This window comes from Lytechinus variegatus, chromosome 15 (genome assembly GCF_018143015.1).
Source record: "Lytechinus variegatus isolate NC3 chromosome 15, Lvar_3.0, whole genome shotgun sequence".
Classification (NCBI taxonomy): Eukaryota; Metazoa; Echinodermata; class Echinoidea; order Temnopleuroida; family Toxopneustidae; genus Lytechinus; species Lytechinus variegatus.
The window spans coordinates 30,147,092-30,168,820 of record NC_054754.1 but is presented as its reverse complement, the minus strand read 5'-3'; the positions used below and the strand labels follow the sequence as shown (position 1 = coordinate 30,168,820).

The window sequence follows — 21,729 nt, the reverse complement described above, 5'->3', positions numbered from 1 at the left end:
CTATCACACTAAAAAAAGAAAGGATTCAATCTTAAAAAAAAATCACCCATGGACTTTGTTTGTTGACCAGTCACTTTACCTTTATTTCATAAAAATATATAAATGATCATTTTCCCTTTACAATCTATGTCTTAACCAAAGGTTAAGTTTTTGAAATGACAGCATAACTTAGAAAGTATTTGGACCTAGTTCATGAAACTTGGCCATAAGGTTAATCAAGTGTTACTGAACATTCTGTATTAGTTTCAGGTCACATGACCAAGGTCAAAGGTCATTTAGGGTCAATGAACTTAGACCATGTTGGGGGAATCAGCATCAAAATCTTAACCTAAGGTTAAGTTTTTGACATGTCATCATAACTTAGAAAATATATGGACCTAGTTCATGAAACTTGGACATAAGGTTGATCAAGTATTACTTAACATACTTTCTGAGTTTCACATCACATGACCAAGGTCAAAAGTCATTTAGGGTCAATGAACTTTGGTCAAATTGGGGGTATCTGTTGAATTACCATCATAACTTTGAAAATTTATTGGTCTAGTTCATAAAACTTGGACATGAGAGTAATCAAGTATCACTGAATATCCTGTGCACATTTCAGGTCACATGACCAAGGTCAAAGGTCAATGAACTTTGGCCATAATGGGGGTATCTGTTGAATTACCATCATAACTTCGAAAGTTTATGGATCTGATTCATGAAACTTGGACATAAGGTTGATCAAGTATTACTAAACATCCTGTGCACATTTCAGGTCACATGACCAATGTCAAAGGTCAATGAACTTTGGCACTATGCGGGGTATCTGTTAAATGACCATAATAACTTTGAAAGTTTATGGATCTGATTCATGAAACTAGAACATAAGAGTAATCAAGTATCTTTGAAGATCCCGTCAAAGTTTCAGGTCACATGACTAATGTCAAAGGTCATTTAAGTTCATTGAACTTTGGCCATTTTAGAGGTAATCATTAGATTGCTGTCATAACTTTCAAAGTTTATAGATCTACATATATAGTGTATAAAAGATATAGGGGTAATCAAGTATCACTGACAAGTTTTAGGTCACATGATCAAGGTCAAATGTTGATGAATGTAGTATTGTGTCATTATATGAATGGTGTTTTTTGTGAATAATTATTTTATAGTAGTTTTCAAAGTCAGCACTGCTACTATATTGAATCGCATGATGCAGGTGAGACCGCCAGAGGGATTCCACTTGTTTAGACTAGATTTAATTTTTGTTATTTCAAAATGTCAAAAAAAATTGTCTTGTAATCTTATTAGGGATATTAGCATCAAATTTAACTCTGGAAATTGTGATTCGAAATGGTTTATTTCTAAGTGGTCTAATGCCAATTCGTCCAATTACCAACTCGTCTACTATCATTTGGTCTACCATCAGTTTGTCAATTATCCACATGGTCTAATTGCCATTTCGTCCACTCACCATTTCATCTAATATTGATCCAATAGCCATTTAGTCCATATACCATTTGGTCTATTTGGACTAGGTGTTTATTTGGCGAAATAAATGAAAATAAAAAAGATATTAGACCAACTGGTTATGAAACAAAATGGTAATAGATGAATCGATGATGAAACGAAGTGATTATTGGACCAAATAGTTAGTGGACTGAATGGTTGTAAGACAAAATGTTAATGGACGGAATGGCATTAGACTTAATGAAGGTAGACCATGTGGTGAGTGGACGAGTTGGCAGTAGACAAATTGGCAATTTACCTTTGAAATTACTTTCCTTACATACTTTTTTATGAAATAAACAAATACAAAGAGACATTTTCTAGTTTTCTAGTGAAAAGAGCACAATGCTTTACTGTTTCTTTTTAAGTTTTCAGATTTTGGAGGAAAAAACTTGTCAAACCGTTTACATTATTTCTTTTTCTTTTAGTCAAGAATGTCAGAATTTTGAGAACTCTGCAGATACTAATATCATTATTGGAATTATAATTGATAACATTATTCTATATTTCCGTTTTATAGTAAAATAATTATTAGTGTTTTAAGAAGAGGAAGAAGAAAAATAAGAAGTAGAAGTAGTAGTGGCAGTAGTAGTAGTAATAGTAGTAGTAGTAGTACTACTAGTAGTAGTAGTAGTAGTACATGTAGTAGTAGTAGTAGTAGTAGTAGTAGTAGTAGTAGTAGTAGTAGTAGTAGTAGTAGTAGTAGTAGTAGTAGTAGTAGTAGTAGTAGTAGTAGTAGTAGTAGTAGTAGTAGTAGTAGTAGTAGTAGTAGTAGTAGTAAAAGAAGAAGCATCAGCAGCAGTAGGTGTAGTATTGAAGCAGTATATCAGTTAATTTGCATTATCATATTGTATTCAGATTTTTTTAAGTCGGATTGTGTTCTTAGTTATTAGGATTATTTTAATTTACATTCATGATTATCGACCCATTGTATTTAAGTTGTATATTCGCTGATTATCTCTTTATTTGTATGTATAATTCATTTTTCGTAATGGTGTTTTCACTTTCAGTTCCTTTGTTGTTTTTTTACTGAAATATATTTTTCCCCCCTTCTTTGTTCGCACTTTGAAATATTGGTATAAAGCGCTTTATAAATTTTGTATACATGTATTATTATTATTACTTTCAAAAAATGTTAGACAAATCTTTTCCATCACTGTGTAAATCGTCTGTAAATCTAAAGTGTCAAAATCACATTACATTTGTTGCTTTGTTACTGAAGATTTTTAAAAAAGAAGAAGAATATTCATTGTGGTTGTTTCATCTACTGTATGTTTCATCTATGTTTCACCGTGATCAATCACCTTTGTATAATCATCAGGTCACAGTCAACCCACAAGCAGTCAAGGATGCTTTCTTACAGGTAAAAATGATAACGGTGATAGCTGGATAATATTCATCTATTCATTTAACAGTCATTCAGGACAATAGGATCAGGGGAGCATTTCAATAAATAAAGGGTTCTCACTGGCTATTGTTATAAACTACTGAAATCCTTGCACCCGATTGGCTGAGAGCTAATTAGTCACTGACAAAACTTTTCATGAAATGCTCTCCACATTCGGTGGTTTGCCCGATATCTTTTTACACAAAGCACCGAAAATCATAGAAAATGCCCGAAAAGAAGCATGAATTTCTCCACAATCTTGACATGTTTCCATTGTATCAGCATATTTTGTTCAATATCAAACAATTTTAAAGGAGAATATTCAGTAGAATCGTTAACCTGACAATGTAATAAAAAAAATGTCAAAAGATAATTTCTTTCATATTGTTAATATCTTATTTATAATCTTCAAGAGGAAAAATACAGCAATAAGGAAAAAATACACCCCCCAAAAATAAATGAATAAAAATATCAATTGCCAATTTGAAATATGGACTGAAATCAGATTTGTCGTGAATGGATACACTGAGGAATTGATTGCCTGGTTGGCTATTGCTCATGCACCAGTGTATTGTTGTCATATGTTAATATTGAAGAACTGTAAAGTTTCTTCATTCAATTTACTCATAATATCTTCATCATTTTATTTCATCATGTATCCATATATATTTACTGTCTACATGTAGTACATCTGGGTCCTGTCTTACGAAGAGTTGCGATTGATCTGATCAATTGCAACTATGGAAAGCCAGCAAAGTCAAAATATGAAATGCATGTTTATTTTTTTTTATTCCGATATGAATGTATATTCATAAATTCATCTATTTGTGACTATTTGGTGTGATCTCCTTTGTTTGCAAAGGACATTTTGCAAATTTCCTGAAGAAAAAATTATGACACTGATGGATTTCAATAGATTTACGATTGATTGGATCAATTTTAACTCTTTGTAAGACGGACCAGAACGTTCATCTCATGGTATATGTGTGTGTAATATCTGTTTTTTGTAAACTTATGTGTTGATATGAAGTGTACACTGTATATGCGTTTATGGCATATTGTATTTCACTTGCTGCATTTCGCCTGTGGCTGTAATGAAAAATATGTGCATGCCTTTGTTTGAATGAAAACAAAAATGTGGAATTTCAGATTGTTATCAAGATAGCTCGAGATTCATTTAGCTGTATATGAGGACTCTTAATATTTTTTAACATTCAATGCAATTTTATGAAATATCTGATATTTGCATTTTTACCTGGAGTGCTTTGTCAAGAAATTATTTAATGGAGACTGTTCAACTTTCAAATAGTAACTTTACATACTATACAGAGTATAGTACTATTACAATTTAAAAGGTTCCAAGCACTGGTGGATCCAGCCCCCCCCCTCCCTTTGAGAAACATTGTAATGTAAAAATGCCGTTGAAACAGAAGTGTGCCCCCCCCCCCCCCTTTGAAGTGAAGACTTTTTTTTTTAATTGTCAAAATTTTTCCTCAGAAAAATGCCCCCCCCCCTTTGGATAATCCTTAATCCACCCTGGTTCCAAGATTCCGTACAGCATCTTTTTACACAAATCCCACTCTAAAGGCACTATGTGTCTATTCATACATAGTGGCTTTCACCATTGTTGATGTGTGAGAATTAGTAATGAAAGGCTGCTTGTAGGAAAGATGCAGCTCTGACTTCTTGACAAGGTACCTATTAGGACACGGAACATTCCTGGTACACATCACTCAAAATAAGTATGACAGGAAAGAATTGGGACTTTAACACTTCGTTGATGTTATAAAAAACTTGATGAAGCACACTTGTTTGAATAAAAGTAAAACATTGAAAACCTATCTCACATTCTCTTGATGAAACATTATCACAGGTAAATATTCAAACCATCAGATTTTTCATTGAAAATTTTTTCATAACTGTCCATTTGTTGTGTACGCTTGTGTTAAATGTTCTAAATGATTCCTAAGCATACTCAGTTATTCATCAGCAAAACTCCATATTATATGCAATGATCATAAATTTTGCAAATTTTCTTCTATCAACTGTCCTGATTTAATCTGTCTGTCTGTGTCTCTCTATTTTTGTCCTTTTGAAAACTTTATTTTCTTCATATTGTGTAGAATAATGACAATTCTTGCTTTCCATATCATCATATGCTAATAAATGCTGCCATACACTATACCATAAAGAAAGAAGATTGCTGAACATAATGCTCAACAAAGCATGTAAAGCAAAGCAATTATATGCAGCTGAACATGTATGTTATTTCATGTTTTTATTAGTTTTTTTTTGCATTTTTTAAAAGTGATGCTTAGATTTACAATAGTCTATTGTATTTTTGTGGCTTGTTTGACTAAGTTTTCTCCAACATGGTCAGACTGCATTGGCTTTAAAAGCAAGTCTTAGATTAAAAAATGATATTTTGAATCCCACTTGTCCTCAGATTCTTTTACATTTTGCTATGATATTTGGTCATGGTTATGTTTCATATTTCATAATAAATATGCCCTTGAGTTGTTTCTGTTGTATCTAGCTGCTTTTGTATTTTTCTTTCTTTCATTGCGCCGTGGGCACTCTATTTTATGGTGGATTTGTTTAATTATATCTGTTGTTATGATTAAAACATTGTTTAATACAGTTGTGTTTATCTTAATCTAATTTATTCTTTTGTTTTAAGAACATGGTATATATATTGGTGTGTACATGCACTCTGAATTTACTTTGCACTTTCAGAAATGACAATCTTGCTATTTTGTTTTATTTGTGTCACTTAGACATATTAAATTTTGTTATATATGTGCACTTTGTTCTATTTTCACTTCAAAAATGGTGTTTTTATCAGTAATATACAAATTCATGTGCATGATTATTTTGGGATATGGTTCACGTCAAATTACATTCATTATTTATATGAGTATCTAATTCTTAATTCATTTGCCTTACAGACAAAAAGTATAGCAGGAAAGAGGATAAACACAATGAAAGATAAGCTCAAATTCAAGGTAAGACAATTTAAGGAAATTAAATTAAAAAACATGAGAAACTACAGAATATAAATTTCTTAAATCTAGTTTTATAGTGATTTATCATTATTACAGAATGCACTATATCAATACTACATCTAAATTTCTTGGGGGCTAAGATGATATTGTACAAGAAATCAACAAAGATTCATAAAAAAAATGGCCAGCTGCCTGTTTTGATTTTTGAATACAAATGAAAATATTCAATTCACTCACTTTAATGGTAAATAATTTGTGTTTATCAGAAACACTTAGGAATTCTGGAGCTAGAGCTTGTGTTGCAAGAAGTCGGTTAATTGAAGCAAGCTAAATCTTTTTTAATTCAAGCTATTGCTATAAATATGTTATTGTGAATGATGATGATTGTTTATTATGATACTGCACCTGTGTCTCCTTTGAGTTTTATATTCATATTATTGACAATTTCTTTGGACCTTTGATTCACTTAAGATACTGAACCATCAGAATTGGATTAGCAATATGGGGCAACTCATCTTCATCAGAATAATTGCCTTTTTAAATTGATGATTTATTCTTGTGTATTAAATCATTTTATCACCATTTGCTCTTAATATTTTTTTTGGGGGGGAGACTGTCACACTAAATGCTTTTGTTATATTTCATGGATTAGAAGACTGAGGATATGAATGGAAAGTGTCTTTTACACTACGTTTAATTTTATATGTCATTGGTTGGGAGGCTGAATATATACATGTACATGTATATCTGAACAGCAGGAAAGGAAAGTGTCATTCACACTGATGTTTTATTTCATATTTCATTGCTTAGGAGACTGAGGATATCTTAACAGTACGAAGGGATCATCCTGAAATATCTCGTCCTATCACTGCTACCAGGAGTACACCGTCATCACCATCTTCCAGTCCTGTACTATCAAGAAGAAAACCTACATCAGCATCCGCTCAGGTATCATTCACACATATGCATCCATCTTTCAGGTCCCATTCACACCTAATCATGCAACCTAATTTTCCGTCTTCGAGGTTCTTTTCATAAAGTGTCTCTCACACCTAGCCCTGAATCTCAGAGGACCCATACAGATGGTATCACTCACACCTAACCATCCAGCATTTAGGTCCCACTCCCCCCGCAGGATTTGCACTCAAACTCCATCTTTGAGGTCCCATTCACTCAGTGAAATTATCACCTTGACCGTTCACCTTTGAGGTCCATTCACATCCTCCAGTGTCAAGATTCCATTCACATTTGCATTTACACCAATCCCTTCATCTTTAAGGGTCACCTACATGTACATCTTGCCTTCTGTCTCTGTTGAACACATTCACGCAGTATCATTTACACCCAACCTTTATCGTTTAAGTTCATTTACACTGTAGTATTTGAAATAAGCTGTCAATCTTTAAGGTCCATTTACACTGACATTCTCACTTAATCTTTTGTCTAATTGAGGTTCCACTCACACTGTCATTTACATCCTCCAGTGTCCCATTCACAGAAGGATTTGGTCAAGATACTCAATCTTTGAGGTTCTATTCACATAGTGTCACTTACACCTTGCCTTTTGTCTTTTGAACACATTCACACAGTAGCATTCACACCTAAGCTTCATCATTGAGGTCCCACTCACACAGTAGCTTTTGCACCAAACCCTTCACCTTTGAGGTAACATTCATACAGTGACATTCTCACCTAAACCTTCATTTCGATGTCCTATTTAACATGAAAGCATACCCTGCAATTTTCTCATTCACACAGTAGCATTCATGTTAAACGAATTTGTTCACAAAATATATTTCACAACTAACACTATATATTAGAGGTGTTATTCACACTATTTCATTCACAACAAATCTTCCATGTTCAAGGTCTCATTCATATCAAACCGTCCAGAGTTGAGTTCCCATTCACAATAGTTGCATTTGCACTGAACCCTCAATTTTTATGATCCAGTTTACACCCAACTCCAAAATAAGACCTTTCTCATTAGAACTATGGTGCTGTGCTGTGATAAAAATAAGCCCAACAGGAACTCAACAAAAACACTGAACTTAGAATCACCAACTTTGTCACAGGTAAATGTGAATAATCATGACAAATGTATCTCTGTGTGGTGCAAATGCTATCATACCTTTCTGATCAGTGAACTTTTTCAGACACCAAAATGTATCCCCAAAATCAATATTTTATACATTGTTACCAAGCTTTTTTTTTTAAATTTAGATTCTATTATGGAAGTGAAAAATGTGCAGTTTTCATTCACCATTGTGTGTGAGGATTACGTTATTCAAGCTGATAGACTTCATTAATTTGCTCTTGATGAAAGTTCTCTTAATTAAAAAAAGTACAGTGTATCTACCAATGGACTGGTGTATTTCACCTTCGCATTGGCAAAATACCTGGTATTATCTGATATGGGTGAAATGCCCAATGAAAATAACCGGGGATGTTCCATAAAGCTTTTTGTAAGTAAAGTCCCCCGCACAGCCTTGTGATTGGTCCGTGATATGATTTTGGAATAAAACGTAGTAGAATTTGATGCTAATATTGAAACATGGAATAACTTACTGTGGTACAACAATGTACGATTACCTATGTTCAAATCTGTGACTATGCTTTCATCCTTGTTACAATTAAAGCGAAATTACTATCTAGTTGTAATGATGTCATAGCAATCGTACGATTGGCTACGATTATTTGTCCTTTACTCCAAAATAAAGGTTTGCAATCATTCAAAATTAATATATTAGTATTCTTTCAATTAATTTGAACCTCAAATAAAGGATACTTATCATTCACATTTTCAGAAAATGAGAAGGTGATTTTTTTCCAAAATCAGATCGTGGACCAGTCATAAGTCGTGCGATGGCTATTACACATAACTGTAGGCAGGACACGACTGTTGACCCTTTCCACGATAAAATGAGATATCCCAACTTCCATAACCCTGATAAAAACTTGAGATATTGCATTCAAATGTTTGTTAACAATGAAAAGTTTAATAAAAAATTATTGAATTTCATCTTTTTGCTGGTGTAAATACATTTTTTTTTAATTGAAAATCAGGTTTAGCCCAAGAAAGGGTCACTAGTTGTGTGTAGATTAGTGCTTGAGTTACAAACAGCTTTATGAAACACACACCAGGACCCCGTAACATAAAACTTAGTGATTGATTATGGTATTGATTTCTATGATTAATTTTCATTGGCCCGTATTCTGAAGTCAGGTATAACTTAAAACTTAGGTTTAAAGTTGTGGTTTAAGTATGGATAGCCAATGGTTACATAAATCACTAACAGTAGAGATATCTTGTTTCATCTCATTTGGATCTCAAATCATTCATAATTGTATAGGAAGTATAAATAGATGATTGTCTTCACCATCGATGAATCAGGAACGAGCACAGTAAACATAAGAACATACAACTTAACAATTTTGTTGCATTTGGCTTCCCATAAGTTTAGCACAGAGTTAGACCATGGTCTAAGTTAAACCTCACTTCAGAATACGGGCCATTGGGTTTTGTGTAAAATGAAGCCCCATGATCAAGTGATATGTTTAGTGTAAAGGGGCCCAGGTATATTTACCTGACCAGGGTCCCGTGACACATAGCGATTAATCGTATGCTTGACTTTTCAAGATTGATTGTACATTGTAGTCCATGCAGTCAGTCGTAGAAAAAGGTTATTGTGATCATTGCTAAGCTTTGTGTTACTGGCCCTAGGTATTTTTACCTTACCAGGAGGTGTGAAAGCACATTTGGTGGATGTTCAGTTTTTGATTTCATATATTCTAATCAGAGTTCTCATCGACCAAGGACTTTTATGCTTCCTTCACAGCCTAAGGACAGAATCAGCGAGAAGTAAGTATTCTTCAGGATTTATTTACTTGCCTTTGACTAATTTGTTTATTTCTAGAAGGTTTTAGCTTGAAGTTCAGGGCCCCGTCTTACAAAGAGTTGCGATGGATCCAATCAATCGCATCTATGGAAAGCCAGCAAAGTCAACTTATAAAATGCATGTTTATTTTTTAAAAATTCTAGATAATGAATGTATATCCTTAAATTTATTGATTTCTTGACAATTTGGTGTGATCTCCTTTGTTTAAAAAGGACATTTTGCAAATTTCCTGTATAAAAAAATTATGACACTTATGGATTTCTATAGAGTTATGATTGATTGGATCAATCGTAGCCCAATCAATCGTAGCTCTGTGTAAGATGGGGGCCTGGCGTGAAATGTGATATGATGAGCAGGGGCAGTCAAACATCTTTTGAGCTAAAGTCTGAGCTTAACTTCTGGCTTTTACTTTCATTCATGTTTGATGTAAATTCAGTAATCAAAACTGGAAAAAATGCATATTCATTAATTCAAATAAATATCTCTATTCAGATAAAAAAACAGAGTAAAACTCTTCTTTTAGTAAACCATAAATTATGCAATGTTATGTTGCATGGCTTTTAGAGCTCATCCTATCACATTGAAAAAGTTATCTAGGTTGGCATTAAAGCTTAATTATTTTTCTCAGAACTCCATATTCCCTTTGGTGGGTTTGCTCTATCTATCAAAGTCAATTATGAAGTGCTTTTCAAAGGCTTTACTATCCTGTAGTTGGTTTCAACTCGGTCATGTCGTTCAAGTCTAGACTCGTGAGACCAATAGCTCAAATAAAATCTACCATATCCATGTACCTGATTGAGAATGCCTACTACAATTTAAACATAGATTTTGTTGTACAATTTTCAGTACCGATAATTGAAGCCTGTTTAAAGTTTTAAGTAAAGGCCCAATAAAATGAATAATACTAGAGTAGGGGAGACCGGGGTTAGTTGGAACATGGGGTAAGTTGAAACATTGTAATTTTCTTTAAAGCCTGTAAAATAAATTCATGCAATACTGCCCTCAATTTATTGCTACAAATAACACAACAGTGTTGAATCATTATTGCAATAAATTGAGGGCAGTATTGCATAAATTTATTTTACAGGCTTTAAAGAAAATTACAATGTTTCAACTTACCCCATGTTCCAACTAACCTCGGTCTCCCCTATCATTTAATTTTCCTTTGCAACAAAGTGTAGGGATCGCTGAATCTTATAATAATGATAATTATAATATATGATTGGTATAGTGCATGTATCCATTATGGTAGGTGCTCAAGGCGCTCTTATATTACTCCAACTAAGCTAGTCTACCGATTCCAGTGCTCACAGCTTATTTGTTTGTTGACTCTTGAAAATTTGATATCAATTGTCAGTCTTTCTGTAATGTATTTTTTGGGGGGAGTGATTTCATATCAAAAAGCTACAATCAAGATTATATCCTGAAATTTTCAACCTTTTCTATTATTCTCAATTGATTGATATAATAAAGAGATATACATAAACAAAATTACATACTTTCTTGGTCGGGAGGAAAATGGGGTAATTTTTTTTATATTTTAGGGGGGAGGGAATTTCCCTGTTATGTCAGATTTTAGCATTGGTCTCATGAATTCTAAGACTTTTTGTTCATACTGATTGGAAAATCGTTTGGCAGACTTGTTGAGACATCTTAAAAGCTATCCAATTTTTTACTGTGGTATAGAAAGGTAGTATTCAAGCATGTATTGTTAGGGGACCCTTTAACAGCTTAATGTTTTGTGTACTTACTGCTTTCCCTTTTAACATTTTAATATTTATTTATTTGCTTTGTTTTGCTGTTTTGTTTTTCTACTTATCTTTAATTTTAGTGTTCTTCATTATATGTGGCCTTTAATTTTTTGCTTTGCTTTTGATATACCCTTTTTCAAGTGTTTTGTCTTCTATTTGCCTCTTTCCTTTGTTTTCCTCCTAAATACTCAATTTAAAGATAAATGAAAGTAGTTGTAGTAAACACTGATTTCAAGAGAATGTCTGTAAAACCAAGGTTGTTGCTCTTCAATCATTGTAGATTGAGATCTGGTACTGTTACATTATCTGAACTTTGTAAAATGATGAAATCTAAGCTGACAAATGGTCACAATGAAGATTAACAACACAGATAAGGACACGTGGGACAATATCTTATTTTTCTTGGGAAAAGGCCTGACGTCATGCTTGTTTTGCTACTTTCTCAGCAAATTACACAATTTCTTTCAGAATCCTTTGGCACTTAACATACAGACATGTGGGTGGTCATTTGGTTGTATTCTGTATGAACTCATGTTGAAATCATTACCACAACTGGCATCTATTTTTGATCACTGTTAAGCTTAGATTATGATTGTTTTTTTAATAAGTTAACTCTTTATAGACATTATGTCATAAGAAATTACCTATTCATTTTGTGAAATTAGATTATATCAATCATTTCTTCTTCTTAGTATTAAGTTAGTGATTTCCATTGCTCTGGGACTCATATAAAGTCATATATGGTTTAGCATTATAAAAAGAGAATGAAAGGGAAAAGGTAAAATACACGAATACACTAACTTAGTGTATTCAGGTTTTTTACCTCTTCCCTTCTCTTTTTATAATGCTAAACCATATACGACTTTATATGAGTCCCAGTGCAATGGAATTTAGGACATAGGCCTATTGCGGGTTGTTAATTCCATATAGTTGCCTTGAAGTGACTTCTATATCTCAAATTAAAGAATATCTTGTCAAGGAAGGGAAAAATTAAACAATTGAATCACTTTATTGAATAGCATAACAAATTTTGTGATAATGAAACGTGCCATTAAAACACTTTGGTTTAGATCCGCTGAGAGTTATCCCTCTCTTTTTTATGTTGCCAAACGACAGCTTCTTGCATTTTAGTTTGCTTCTTGCAAAATATTGAAAATGCACAATGCGGGATTATATGATTTTTAAATCACACTGATAGCATTGATCATTTTCATTCATGTGATGAATGAAAATATATTATTGAAGTACACATATGATTTTACCCACATTAATGTGATTCATTATTATATGCAAATATATGTATAGTTAATGTTATATGTTTTCATCTTACTTGTTGCTATTTTCTAATGGGATTTTATTTATCTATGGAAATCATATATTGCATGAAAAATTTATAAAGCAAATGTAAACAGTTATGCCTTTGTGTTGATTATATATGCAATATCAATATCCCTTTGAATAAGTAAAATGGGTAAATTCGGCTTGGTATTTGGGAGAAAATGATTTGCTTTGCTAATTGTGAAATTCATACCAATATTGCTCGGGGGGATTTTGCTTTCTGTTATCAAAATTTTGTTTCTTGGAACCTTCTTTAGTGCACTTTCATATCTATATTTTGTTGCCATTTCTTTGATTACCCTGCGTAACTAAAAATGTCTCATGAATTTAGAAAGGATGATGCATAGATGCAATATTCACATCACCGTATTCTTTTTTTATTTTTGGGAGAAGAGTGAGAGTGAGAGTTTTCACACAATATTGGTTTCATGTATGATTTGCGGTGTTGCATGCATTTCTGTTCAGTGAATCATGTATTGGGTGGATGATATTGCTTTGAATTTGACAGGGTGCGTGGTACGAGACACTACGAAGTCCTGGAAGTGGATGGTAGTGAAGAGATGACCCTTGAACAGTTTTTAAGAGACGATGCCTCCCTGCCTGCCCGATATAGCAGCATGGATCTTATGCCCTCGGTGCAACCTATCCTCAACAAATTCAATGCATCGCCAACGCAGAAGCAATCGACAGAAGATGACAAAGTTGGAGAGGTAATGCAATATGATTTTTTTTCTTTATCTTTCAAACCTATTTACTTCTCTTAAGGTTTGCAAATGCTTCCTCAGATCAGGGAAATATTGATATTGCTCAAATATTGATATTGTTGATGGTTTTGTGATTTGTAGAATTCAATTACCTTTTTGTTTCTTTTTTAAATTAGAATTATTTTATTTAAAGAATCCCATCATTTCATTAGTGTTGCTGACTAGAACCAAGGGATTCCTGTACAAATCCTATGGTAATTTATATATTTTAAAGTTTACAAGTTAATTTCTAGTGGAAGTATATTAAATCCTTTATCTTATTCAGTAATGTGTTGCCTACTGATAGTAAGGGGTCCCTAAATAAAGCCTATTGGGAATTCATTAGTCAAATTGAATTCTAATTCAATTACATGTATTCTGTGTTTATTGATCATATGGATCCAATAAAAAAAACGTTAATTGAATTATTTTTGTCTCACCTGCATGGCAGAATGATTTGATTTGATTTGATTTGATTTATTGTTTTCTTCTGCATCCATAACATTTGTAAATACATTTTTCATAACATAATAAACATAATATGTTAGCATTTTTGGCATGAATTATAAATAAAGAGTACTAAAAAGATAATTCCAGACAAAAATGATTAACTATAAAATATTTACAATTTGCAGGAGAAGGATTATCATCATAAGCAGATTGCTTGAAAAAAATGACAATCCCAAACTTATACTAATTGAATCAATTAATACATTTATTAAGCAGAATGGGCATATCTTTTCAAATAGCTGAGGGTGACAGTGATATGATGATGATGTTGATGATGATGAAGGCCATGGAGATGATGATGGTCATCATCTACAAGCTCTGCTTTTTATTTAGGTTTCCTCACTTTTTTTACATTTGTAGTGTACCTTATGCTTAAAAAACTTATGTTAGATACTTAATTTTATCATTGATGGGTCATTCTCAGAAAAATGCACCAATTGATGGGGGGAAAAATCGTAAAAATGAAGTCTACAGAATGGGTTGAAAGATGCATATTGTGAAAGTACCATGTATGAGAAAGTGGAAACAGAAAAGGGGCAAGTCGCTGTTGCGTCAATTTGAAGTACTGACCGGATTAACTCGAGCACTGTATATCAACGTTACGGAGGTTAATCGTTAGCATTGCCCACTTATGTTACTCGATTAAATCACTTTTGAAATGATTGGAATTGAAATGCACACAATTTAGTTTCAGTGTGGTACCAACAATTTTATCTCTGAAGCCAAAATGTTTGAAAGATGGAAAAATATTCAATATTGTTTTTCAGAACTAGGATTTTACCAAATAGCATATAACAAAAAGTACCATAAAAATCATTGCACATCTTTCGTTCAGTATAATGTTCATAATTTGAATGAGTGAACCTTAAAATAAGTTTCATCCATAACCTGAGATCCTAAGCAATGCATGACCAATGCTGGGAATCCAAAGATAGTCTATCATTAAATTCTCTCGATGGCATTTAACTCTGTCAATCTTCGTTACGGAAGTTAAAATTAAGTTACAAGTTGCAATACTTATTTTGTTAGCTTAGGAACATCCATATCAAGGTATTCGTATATCATTTTTTTAAAGATTAATGTGGAACGCATTTCTTAATTTTCCCACCCCCCCCAAATAAAAAATGTTGAAAATAGAACAGGAAATTTGTTGTCGTTCTTGGTCACAGTTAAAATGAGAAAACCGAATAACCGGGCCACAGAATTGTAGTTCGTCTTAGAAGTTTCTGGCCTCAAGTAATCCTAAGCAAGATCCTAAGAAATGCATGACCAATTCTGGGAATCCCAAGATACTTTACCATCAAATCATCGAGTGGCCTTTACCCTTGTCAATCTTCGTTACGGAGGTTAAATCAGTTACAAATTGCAATATTTATTGTTAGCTTAGGAAAATCCATATTTAGGTATTCGTATTACCTTTTTTTAATAAATAAAGATAAATGTGGCGCGCATAGCTTACTTTTGCCACCCCCTAAAAATGTGAAAACATAACATGAAACGGAAACTGTAATTTTATTGTCGTTCTTGTTCAAAGTTGGAATGAGAAAACCGAATAACAGGGCCACAGAATCATCTTAAAAGTTTCTGGCAATAAACAAAATATAACAATCGAGGAATCCCACCGCTTGCCAATAGCCAAAAAAGATAGAGAGATTTAAAAAAAAAACGTTTAAAAGGACATGGGGAAACGAATAATAATAAAGTGACGTGAATGAAACAAGAGGCTAAAATATCAGAAATACATAAATTTTTAATGGAATCTATATGATCTAATCGCTATTTTCGTTTCATTATTTTGTTTCATCGAGATATCCAACTACGCATCCTGTTACAAAAATGATTTACAAAAATGATGAATAGCCAAAATGTTTGATTATCGAAATACGTATTTCATTAATAAATTTCAACAAACCTTGAGTGTTTGAATACCCCTTTCTACGTTTTCATGTAGGTAGACCTATATCAAATATTTCAGCTCTTTTCATGCGCATTAAAGGGGTCATCCATGCTCAAAAAATATGTTCTGAACAGATAATAATCTGAAAAAATAAAATACTGCAAATAATTATGATCAAAATCGAGGAATAACGAAGTTATGCCATTTTAAAGATTTGCATTATTTTAGGGGAACAGTTTGGTCTATGCATATCTTCATGAATATCTAAAGAGTTGATTGATGGTGTACATACATGTAACCCCACTTGTTCTTTTGTATTCTATTGCATGAAATTATTTTTTTATTCACTTTATATTCTCTTTATTGAAAGTGTGCTTAAAATGTCTGTATTTTATATTGGAATGACACATTTTGAGCTAGCGCTTTGCACTCGCTGCGCATCAGTTCCTTACATGCCTTAGCAAGACACCCATCCTTTTTATGATTACAAAAAGTTAATAGAATGTCCCGTTTTGGGTTCTAAACTTCAAAAAGCGCGCGTTTTACCTTTTCAATAATTGTTTATTGGATATATATCTTGTTCTCAAATTAAAACGTCCAAAAATGATTGTTTTCAGATCAAAACTTAACAAATTTACAGTGGCATCAAGATAACTATCCTTGTAATTGGTACAAACACTGTTTAGAATGTCAAGGTTTCAGTCGGAATACTAAAAAAAAATCAGCTAGCACTTTGTACTCACATTAATAGTTTATTCAGATATCATCCTGATCATTTTTACAAAAATGCTTAGAATCTCAAGTTTTCAGGTAAGACTATACACAAGTTTTAGCTCGCGCTTTGCGCTCACATTTTTGATCGGTGAAATAACCCTCCTCATCATTGCTCATGAGTCATTGCAAATAGTTTTCCGTTCTGTTTCCTTGTCCATGAAAGTTTTATTGTTTCTCCTTATTCCCTTTCTTTCCACCGTTTCTGCCGACTTCAGCATTAGACAAAGCCACGTCACATGTTCTGGAACTCGAATCGTACTATCAATCTCAGCAAAGTACATCAAAGAAGTGTATTAACTTCCGTAACAATAATTGTTACGGAAGTTAATGCACTTTATATAGCAAAGGAAGTTAAAATTGTTAAGTTCTAAAGAAGATGCCAATATTCCAAATTTGTAGTATGAATTATTTAAAATTCCAAAAGCATTAAATATCGTATATAATTCGCGGGAAATTGTTTTTCGCTGGCAATTTTCCCTCTTTACAAAGTGATGTCGAAAATAAGGTGTGTAATAATAATTTTACAAGGATGAATAGCTATCATTTTTATGGGTGAGTAGGTGGAGGGTACCTTATATGATTTATATCTGTATGATCCGGAGTGATTCATTATAGCACAAATTTGTAGCATATTCAAGAAAAAATGTTACGGAAGTTAATGCGTTACGGAAGTTAATGCCTTTATGCTTTCAGGTCCAACGTGGTCCTTATGTAGCAGCCCTAACTTTGCAAACTGTATTTATTATGAAAGGTGTCTCTCATTCTATATAATGCTGAATTCTCAACAGAACTGCTAAAGTGCATATCTTCTTAAGGTGCGTTACGGATGTTAAATTTGTTTAGTCATACATTTCATTTTGTAAGAACAGTCCTTTATTTTCATGTAAAACAGGAAACACATATGATAATTCCCTATCAATTATTGATTACTGATTATCACTCTACTTGTAGACACATTATCATGTAATATAATTCAGTTTGAAAGGGAGAAAAAACTTGTGGCAGTATTCGTTACGGAGGTTAAAATAAATTTGGGACAAAGTGAAATTAATCACAAAGTGATCATCAAATGCTAGGATAAGCGCAGTATGTCAGACGTTTACACCATGCTGCCCTCACCAGACATCAATGTAGGTAAGAAATACAGAGTACTTATAAAAGAGAATGATAGTAAAATCTAAAACTGACCCAAGACAGTGTCTATTCTAACAAAAAGCAAAAATAAAAGGCTTTTGTAATAAAATTACAGCTTTACAAGTCACTGGTCGCATATGCTTTATGAAACTAGTCTATTATTGTCATTTTCTTGATAAAAATTTTGTAGAAAATGTTCAGGGTTGTGAAGCTAGCGGCCATAAGATAGTCGAGACACGTTTTTTGTGAATTGTATCATTTTTTTTAGATTGACCCTGATACACTATGTTTATGACCACATTTGTTACGTATATTATGATATTTGTTTTAAAAGTGGAATCAATAAATGAATCAAATGAATCAGATGAAGATATTGGTAATGACTAAATCGAAGGAGGAATAAATTCACGATAAAAAGGATATGACACAGAAATTTTACTTCAAGTATTCTGATAATAACATAGATTTAACAATTGCCTTAAATGAATGAAGAGACGAAAATTGTTTAACAGGCTCTGGTAAAGAGTTCCACAAATCTGGACCATGGTGTCGTATGGATCTCTGCGCAATAAGCAATTTGGGGTTAATTAAATGGAAATTTGAAGAGTTACGGGTGGGGTATGAATGAATAGATGTATTCAGAGTATAAAAATTGTGGAATGAAGGTGGGAGCATGTTATGTACATACTTAAACATAAGTAACTAGTAAGCTTTGAAGAGTATTTATGTCAAATACTGTTAGAGTCTTTAGTTTATGGAATAATGGATTTGTGTGTGATAAATATTGGGAATCAGTACAGATTCGAATTGCTTTTTCTGTAATAAGTATATTGTATTAATTTTAGTTTTTGCACATGTTGCCCAAACTATGTTGCAATACGATATATAAGGCAATATTAATGAATTGTATAGTATGACAAGAGTTGTATGTGGAATTATGTTCTTCATTTTGTAAAGTATACCAACGTTTCTAGAAATACTAGTAGTGAGACTATAGGCGCTGCTTTTCCGACAGCGTTGGCAATGGCTACATCAACATCAAATCTTAAAGGTTATGTTTGTTTTTTTCAAGCTCAAGCCCAAAGTTGTTGCATATGTGCAGTACATGTAGAATGATTCTGCATTATGTCCAAGTGACTGTATGCGTGGCATGGTCCATAGGGTATAATTGAATTGGGCCTGACGTCCATTGGGCGAAGGTGCCTTGCAGGATAATTTGGATCATAGCCGGCTATCCTGGAAATATGTCCAAGATATTTTGAGCAAATTTCAGGTCTAAAGCCAAAAATAAATCAAATATCTTTAAGTTAGGAAATGATTTTTGTTCTTTAGGGGCTATTTTATCCAGAAAGGGGTGATTGCAGAATCTGGGGGGCTTTGTCTTTTGTTTTAATGATGTTTGACAGTTGAAGTAAAATGGATGACATTTTCACCAAACCTTGTACATGTATATCGATTCTTTAGCACCTCAATATTCCAAATATTCAAAAATTAACATGGATCCATGTGCTTGATTTTTTGCGATAGAGCTTCAAAGTTCACCCAAATGGATGTTCTTAAGAAATGGGCATTAAAAAGAATTTGGCATTTTTAGACCTCACAAGATCACTACAATGAGTTTAAACTATTTATCAGTTAAATCAATGAAAATTTTATTAGATTTTGGCAATGTATTTAATAATTGCATTCTTAAGATAGACTTATTTATATCGCTATTTGTTTGCTCTTTTAAATCAGACAGCAATGTCAGTTCTTAAAATTGTGTGAAAGATAACAAAAACACAATCTCAAAAATGTGAAATTTCAATGACAAACTTGAGAAGTACAATAGATGCTGGACTTTGTTCAAAACCCATGTCATTTTCACCAAAATTTTGCAAAGTTATAGAGGAAGGTATAACTAAGAGGTGCAAACATTAAAAAATATGGGTTCATGTGCTTGTTTTCAAACTATCAGCACTTTTATTAGAGCTATTGTGCTTTTTAAAACTGCAAAAATGCACCAAATGCTTTGTGTCTATATGAGGAAAAATTCCAAACTACTCTACCATTTATTCAAACTCATTATTGGTCAAACTTCGCAGCACTGCAGAGTAAAGAATTTGGAATTGTAGAGGTATTTTCAAAAAATAGTCCATGGAATAATTCCACTTTATGAGCTTCATAAAATAACTCATTGGATCTGCAGTTAGAGAGCAAATAATGTGAAAATTAGCTCATACCTACAGCTGATTAACCTTCTGTTCATCCATTGTGACATCAGCCGCAGAGTGTGAAATATTCGCAGATCATGATGCACACAAATATACTGTGGAACATCAGCTACTTATATGTGTGACAATCAAGTATGCAATAAAAGTAAATATTGTAATTCCGTCATGTAGTTGTGGCAAGTAGTAAGAATTCATAAAAAAATTCTGTAGAATCTTATTTTTTGTGCTTATCCCCTTGTTTTTAGGGTGCTGAATACGAATCTGCTTGTTGCCAAATTTATAAATGCCATATTTTTGGTAACTTTTAATATGCTTTTTACTAATAGTTAGAATATTGATTTTCTAAATAATCTTGAAAATTATCTTAGGGTGACACTAGAAAGAATTGTTACCCAAAAGCAGGCATATTGGGGGAATTTTAGGGGTGATTTGGGCTATCATTATAACCTTTCATGGAGTTGCTGTGAAATGCAAGTAAAAAAAAATCAGTTGCAATTTAAACAGCTACTTGAATCATGATTGAAAACAATATTACAAAATGCGGATATAATGAGGAACAAAGGGTTTGCTCATTGTCCTCCATATCCGATCCTAAATTAAAGTAAACGTCTTTTAAATTACAATTCAGAGGAAAATCTATATGTCACAAAACATTTTACAACCTTCATCATCATAAATGTGACACGAAACACAAGTGAGCTGAGAAACTTTTGCTCACGCAGTGGAAGCCTATACACAAGCAAGAGCCAGAATCAACCTTTCTTGTAACTGGTCACACTGCGCAATAAAGCTGCACTAACAAAGCGAGAAATATGAAGATGATCAACATATAAATGGCTTTATATTTTCGACACTGAACAGTGCACCGCTGATTGTGTTTGTGTTCTGTGTTATTGTGTTTTCATTCCTGATTCATATTGCTGTTTAAATTTGAAAAACAACATTGAACACACCCTCGAGTAACAATTTTGTTCTGATGGAGATGCCACTATTGAGGTTGTTCATAAGTGGGTCACAATTGTTTCATAACCGTCCAACTGGGATGATAGTAATTTTGTCCAGATAAAAAAATCAAGTAAATCTAAGATTTGGACCGTGACAGTTACTATCATGGTCACATTTGATCTACGGCGGCCGTACGGCGAGTCGAAAACAGCCGTTTCAACATTTTTTGTACCAACTACATTTAGGTGGTTTGAATTGAAATTGATAAAACGGCTGTTGTCGACTCGCCGTACGGCCGCCGTAGATCATATGTGACCAAGGTATTACTATCAATATTGATAGCTGATTTTATCCTGCTGGCTCAACAGGAGGATTGTTAGTGGAATAGACCGGTGACTTGAGATGAGTTGTTAAAGAGTTACAGTGAAATCTCTGCTGTAATTAAAGGGAATGCCCCATAATGCATTTGACTTTGATAGAAGCAGAAAATGAGAAGAATTGGAGGCTTTGTGTGAATTCTTGTGGGAAATAAGAAAGTAATAATTCAAATATGAAACTTGCATTGATCAGCAAATCTGTGGAGTTGTGATAAGAAACCCAAAGCCACGGCTTACCTGATGCTGGTGAGACCACTGCTAGAGTATG

The 21,729-nt window shown here is 33.1% G+C and overlaps 1 protein-coding gene across 4 annotated transcripts in view; it reads left to right on the top strand.

Annotated features, from left to right (window-relative positions):
- The window catches only part of LOC121428515 (DENN domain-containing protein 1B-like), a 76,048-nt gene that overhangs the window by 38,906 nt on the left and 15,413 nt on the right, over positions 1–21,729 (top strand). For 2 of the 4 annotated variants that reach the window (XM_041625192.1, XM_041625191.1), the window contains 5 exons: positions 2,810–2,851; positions 5,824–5,880; positions 6,691–6,828; positions 9,681–9,742; positions 13,377–13,578. In XM_041625192.1, the coding sequence (XP_041481126.1) occupies positions 2,810–2,851; positions 5,824–5,880; positions 6,691–6,828; positions 9,681–9,742; positions 13,377–13,578 (501 nt within the window). The remainder of the gene's footprint in view (positions 1–2,809; positions 2,852–5,823; positions 5,881–6,690; positions 6,829–9,680; positions 9,743–13,376; positions 13,579–21,729) is intronic. The other 2 variants (XM_041625193.1, XM_041625194.1) reach the window with 2 other exon arrangements.